This window comes from Daphnia pulicaria, chromosome 1 (genome assembly GCF_021234035.1).
Source record: "Daphnia pulicaria isolate SC F1-1A chromosome 1, SC_F0-13Bv2, whole genome shotgun sequence".
NCBI classification, from domain to species: Eukaryota; Metazoa; Arthropoda; class Branchiopoda; order Diplostraca; family Daphniidae; genus Daphnia; species Daphnia pulicaria.
The window spans coordinates 36,901,512-36,907,235 of NC_060913.1; the positions used below are offsets into that span (position 1 = coordinate 36,901,512).

A 5,724-nucleotide genomic window follows, 5' to 3' on the forward strand; every position below is an offset into this window, starting at 1 on the left:
GTGATTTAAGAAGAAGACGACCATAACATTTTTAAAGAAGCAAAGAAGCTTTGTTTAATCCTAACAGTTTTTAGTTTATGTCTTCCGTGTACTGTAGAAAATTCGGAAGGTGATTAAGTCTCTTTGTGTTCTAAGGTTTGTCGTCATGAAGTGGTATGGCAACAGCACCCTATGTTTCGAACAGTTTCGAAATGTGGTGACCACAAGTCTCGCTAGCCATTGTTAAGAGCAATTTACATCGTAACAACGTCAAATTGGTTTTTCCTAATCTCCTTGTTTCCTTCTGGTGTGTGTTTGCATCATTGTGTCATTCACAATTTTGTTTCACATATTTTTTGTGCTTGACAGAAACAATGGCTGACGCCGGAGGACGACGAGGACGCATCAAAGCTTTGCATCTGACGCCCATCGCATATTCTCTACAATGAAAGCATCATTCTCATATACGTACAGTATCCTTAAAAAATCAGTCAAAATAAAAAACAAAAACAACCACCTATCCATATTGCGAGGAACTGTGTTCGGCTTTTAGCCCAAATTTTTGGTATGGAACGAAGCAAAAGGTTGGAAGAAACCTCCCTCCCCCCCCCCCCTCCAAAATAAAAAAGATAAATGAAACCAGACAGGCTGGTCTGAAATACCATTAGGCTCACTAACAATTTTTAGACAAGTGACAAGAAAATGGGGTGTTATTAGTATGGTGCGCCCACTGCGCCGTTTGTAGCAACGAAAAACAGTCACTTTTTTCTTCACCGCCAACCGTTGTCTGCTATCGTCGTCTGCTTCGCATCATTGCCATGTTTTCTTTTTGTGACGATTCTTTTTTTTTATTCAATGGAAAATGCTACTATTTGTATTTAAAAATAAATCAACTAATAATTATAATTATTCTTTCATGTTATTTTTCATTTTCTCCCCTTTTGAAGTAAATTATTTTCAACTGACAATTATTAAACGGGTAGCCACCTAGTGGTCGAAAACATAACCGCATGCAAAATTCTTTATAGAGTGGTTCGAGGTTGCCATCTTAGATAGCCAAAATTCACAGATTGGAGCAACCTCAAACCAAAAAGCATTGACATTGTCCATAAGAAAAGAAATCGAAAGGAAGGACAGTCAAGGAAGAGAAAGAAGGAATCAAGAATAGAGTGGGGAAGAAAGGGGTTAGTCCCTCTTTTTTTCACTCTCCCTTTGTCTTTCCATTTTGGATTCTGGCTAAAATTCATAGCTGCAAACCGTGCTAAGTGACCTGAGTTTTTTTTATGTTTCACCTCGGCGGCGGCAGCCAACAGGGGATACTCCATCTCAACCCGCTTCCGGTGTTGAAAGTGGGTCGATCATCTTCAATTTATTTATTGGGTAACGAAAGTAAACGGCCGTAAATAGGAAAAAGCGTCCATATTGGGCCGCTGTTCAGACGGAAAAGATCATTCGTCGACAAGGGGCAGTCTGGCCAGCCCGAAATTCAACGGCCAAATATTAACGCTTTTTATTTCAGCATAAAATTTGCCTTCAATTAAATTTTATTGGATGCGCATTAATTGGCACTAAATATTTATTTTAGTGCTTGCGCGTTTTGCAAATGTAATGATAGAAAAAATAGCCCTAAATTTTGCGCATCATAGTCGAGTTAATCAAAGGTAAATCACTAACGTAATACGCGCGAGCCGCCGAAAACAGCGGACGGGTGATCGACAGCGCAAAAATAACGGAAGGACCTGCAAAAAGCACCGAAATAACGCGCTACCCACCCAACTAGTTGCTGCAATTGTTGCTTCACTCTTCACGTCCATTTAATTGAATTTAGTGCGATGCGTGATGTAGCGTTAAATATTTATTTAGAGCTTGTGCGTTTCGTATATTATACGATGACATGAATTGCGCTAAATTGACACTATCACGCACAACTTAATCATTAGCACCCTGCGCTCTTAGTAGAGTAGAGCATATTCTAGTGCGAAATATTTAACCTAATTTTTTTCTCGTAGATTCCCGTCTGTAACAGCAGTCCGGCGGCGCTTAGCGATAAAATAGCAGAAGGCGCGTGCTTCTCATCCAACCAGTCGCCGAAATCGTTTGTTTTTTGTTTCAGCTATATGATTTGGCTGTCTGTTAGTTAAAAGAAGATCTTACTCTGCAAATCATGCTGGAGGATTTAGCCGTCCTCATCCTGAGTCATTATTTGCTGATTTAACAACATTCTGTAACAGGACTAGACAACAAGCATTCCTTTAACGTACACCAAATCATTAGTCTCAGTCAGTGTGTCTTACCTTCACCAATGACACATTATGTAACAGAGAGAGACAAGCAACAGCACATCATTTCTTTCACACGTGTACACACAGTGGCGTTTTGCTACTGAAAAAAAGGGTACTGGCTTGTGCAAATCTACTAAAAGAGCTATTTGGGTACTTAAGTCGTTGTATCGGGGAAAAAGGGCGCGAGTACCGAATAGTCACCCTAACTCTAACTCTTCCTTTCTACCTCATCACCCACCTCCCCTCGCCTAATATTCATTCCCACCACTCACCATCACCACCACCACTCACCAGTTAGTTGTAAGGAAACAAAATTTAAACTTTATTTTCGCAATGTCATCGGCTTTGAACTACAGGATCATAGGTAGAGACTTTACTAGCTCATTTCGCTACTGACTGAGCTACTGTTCCTTGTGCCAATCAAATATATCAGAGTAATTAAATTAAGCTAGAATTGTCGAAACCGTTAATGTGAGACTAACAAATGTTCCAAGTGATTCTTCTAGTGATTCATTGCTAGTGTGATACATTTGTATGTAAGGGAACAGTAGCTGAGTCAGTAGCGTACTAGTAATTTCCCAACATGTGATCTTACAGTTCAAACCTGGCCGATAATGCTAGAGGATTTAACTGTCCCCGTTCTAAATCATCGATCATTTGCCTAGATAAAATTATGCTGGAACATTTGACTGTCCCCATTCTGAATCGTTATTTGCTAATTTATAAACTTTCTATAACAGGACTAGAGAGTCTTTATTTACGACCCCTATAAATCATTTCTAATTATATTCTTATTTTTAGGAATCAAAAAAGGACATCTTTCCCAAATCCCCATTCTTATGGCCATTGTTTTTATGATGAAGAAGAAGCAGAGAACAAGTAATTTACCATTGTTATCAAGAAATTAAATTAGTTTTACTAATTAATTTTATTGTAAAGAGTTGCAAGGACTTCGTCTCCTGTCTTTCCAGGGAAAAGTCGACAGTTTTGAAAGCTGTACTGCAAAACTACGTGAAGCTTTGAAAGGACAAGGAGACGATACAGTTGGTAAGTTAAACTTGCTAGTAGATTGTACGTAACGCGTCTTCAAATAATTTAAAATCTTGCAGAGTTAAGAGTTTAAAAAAGTTCTGCAATCGGATGCGGATTAACAAAAATTCCCCACCACCGATTTGAAATTGTCACATCGAGAAGCAGTGGAAAGTGCACATGAGATCAGTGGCAGTCATCAATGAGAATCAAGGTATGTATGAAGATCGGAAGAAAATTGAAAAAGACACCAGTGTTCAAACTGGTATGTAAGGTTTTTCACAAGGAACTAGCAATTTTCGACAGAAAACTTCCTCCTCCAGTTGCTGACAAAAATTCTCTTTATGTTCATGAAGGTGATGAACCTATTGAAGAACAAACACTGGCCCAGGATGAAGCTGTTCTAGATAATGGTGAGTTTCAAGTTTTTTTTCTGTTTGTAGCGCCCCAAAAACTGTTTGTTTACTAAATTTATATTTAGCTCTGCAAGAAATGCCAACCTTTAGAGGAGAACATCTCAGCGATAAGATTCCTGAAGAATTTGACAGTGAAGTTACGAATAGTGATGACGACGAAGAAGTTACACCAGTTGCACCGAAGAATGTCCCTGTTGATACAGCGTCTAATGTCTCCCCATTGCCTCTTGCTCCAATTACACGAAGTGTTACTAATCTATCAGCAGTTACACCAGTTGCAACGGAGAAGAATGCCCCTGTTGATACCGCGTACGTTGTCTCCCCATTGACTCTTGCTCCAATTGCACGAAGAGTTACTAATCTCCCGGCAGTTAAACCAGTGGCAAAGAAGAAGAATGCCCTTGTTGTTACAGCTTCTAATGTCTCCCCACTGCTTATTGCTCCAATTGGACCAAGTGTTACTAATCTCCCAACTCCTTCCATTGTTCCATTGCAGAAAGTCAGTAATCCTCCTACTGGTACCACTATTATACATTTGCCCCCTAACTAATTAGTATGCTTACTAGCTTATCTAAAAGCTTTTTTGAGCAGCTGACAGCTGCCGTGCTTTCTGCCGTGCCTGCTAAAATTTCACAATCTAGAATTGAACTCTAAACCTTCCAATTGAAAATGTGTCATTGCAGACTATCGGTTGGGGGTGTCCGTGTGTGTCTAATGTTGTTGGTCACATTTTAATCAAAAATACAAGTGTTCTGTTTTTTATTCTGTTTTATTTATTCTGTTCCGTTTAAAAGTTTAGAATTGAGTTAATTGCTTGTAATACACTCCTTATCGTCCTTTTTTCAATGCGCGACATTCAGTGCTTAATTTACATCTTATTGCACTTCTAATGAGGCAGTTTTTTTTTGTCCGGGAGAACTTCATCGTGCATCTCCTTCCAGGATTCTTTAATAAACACTATTACATAAATTAGACTTCCTTTCAAAATAAATTTTATGTTAAAATTACAGCTGATATCCTCCAATTCATTTTCAGGAAGACCACTCTTGATGTGCTCTGAGTTTGATATTTTCTTCGATAAATTTGAGCTTCTGCCAGACAATGACCTATTTTCCAAGTAAGTTCTGGAATAAATGGCTTCCAATAAAATATTTATCATAAGGTTCAAATTTTTTTTAAGCATTTGCAACAGCCAACACATTGAGATCCGACTTTCCAATTAATATGCTGGATCCTTGTATCAGAGGAACCTAAAGGTTGTAGTTGTCATTGAAATTAATGAAAAATTGAAATATACACAACAGGATAGTTACAGAAGAAATCTTCAGTCTTTTAGCACTGACTAATTGTTCTGTAAGATCTCTTATCTCCTGATTCATTGCGTAATTTTTTTTACTCAGAACATCATTTCTGACTCCAACTCTTTTACTCTCTTCAAAAAATTCCACTGAATTGACAGAATTATCTTGAAGACACTCTTCTTTTTCTGAGTCAGAATATATATGATACATAGATTATTAATAAAAATACCAGCTACGGTGGTTGATTTCTTTGCTCGAACTGGCTACGTTTAGGTTTAGTGTCGACTGCGATCTGGCTTTAACACTTCATAAGCTGCCTGTTTTTCTTAACCTGGTGATAAATTGCTTAGAGGAGTACTAGCAGCGAAGCTAGTGTTTTCTCCTAAATTTCCAGCGTCTAAGGACCTAAGCGAACCAGCAGGCGAATCTATATACAAAAAAAGGTTGGAATGAAAACTTAACTTATGGATCCTAACAGGGGATGAAGACTTACTCAGTTGCTGGGTAGACCAATTAAACATATTTGATGCAGCCTGATTGTCATGTCCAAGGTTTCGGCTCATACCTAAACCATCTTTAATTTTTCTTATTTCTTCGGTGGCAGCTTCAAAAGTAACTGAAATAATATATCCAAAAGCAATTGTAACAAAATGGCGTCCTATAAACTTCTTAATAATTAACTTACCACTGCCACATTCCGTGATGATGTCCATGATT

General features: G+C 38.2%; 1 protein-coding gene across 1 annotated transcript; it reads left to right on the plus strand.

Annotated features, from left to right (window-relative positions):
• The first annotated feature begins 3,510 nt into the window (after positions 1 to 3,510).
• Positions 3,511 to 4,256, plus strand: LOC124323722. Its single transcript, XM_046784343.1, has 3 exons — positions 3,511 to 3,703; positions 3,772 to 3,867; positions 3,970 to 4,256. The coding sequence occupies exons 1-3, from the start codon at positions 3,511 to 3,513 to the stop codon at positions 4,254 to 4,256; spliced, it is 576 nt and encodes a 191-aa protein (XP_046640299.1).
• Positions 4,257 to 5,724: the final 1,468 nt, after the last annotated feature.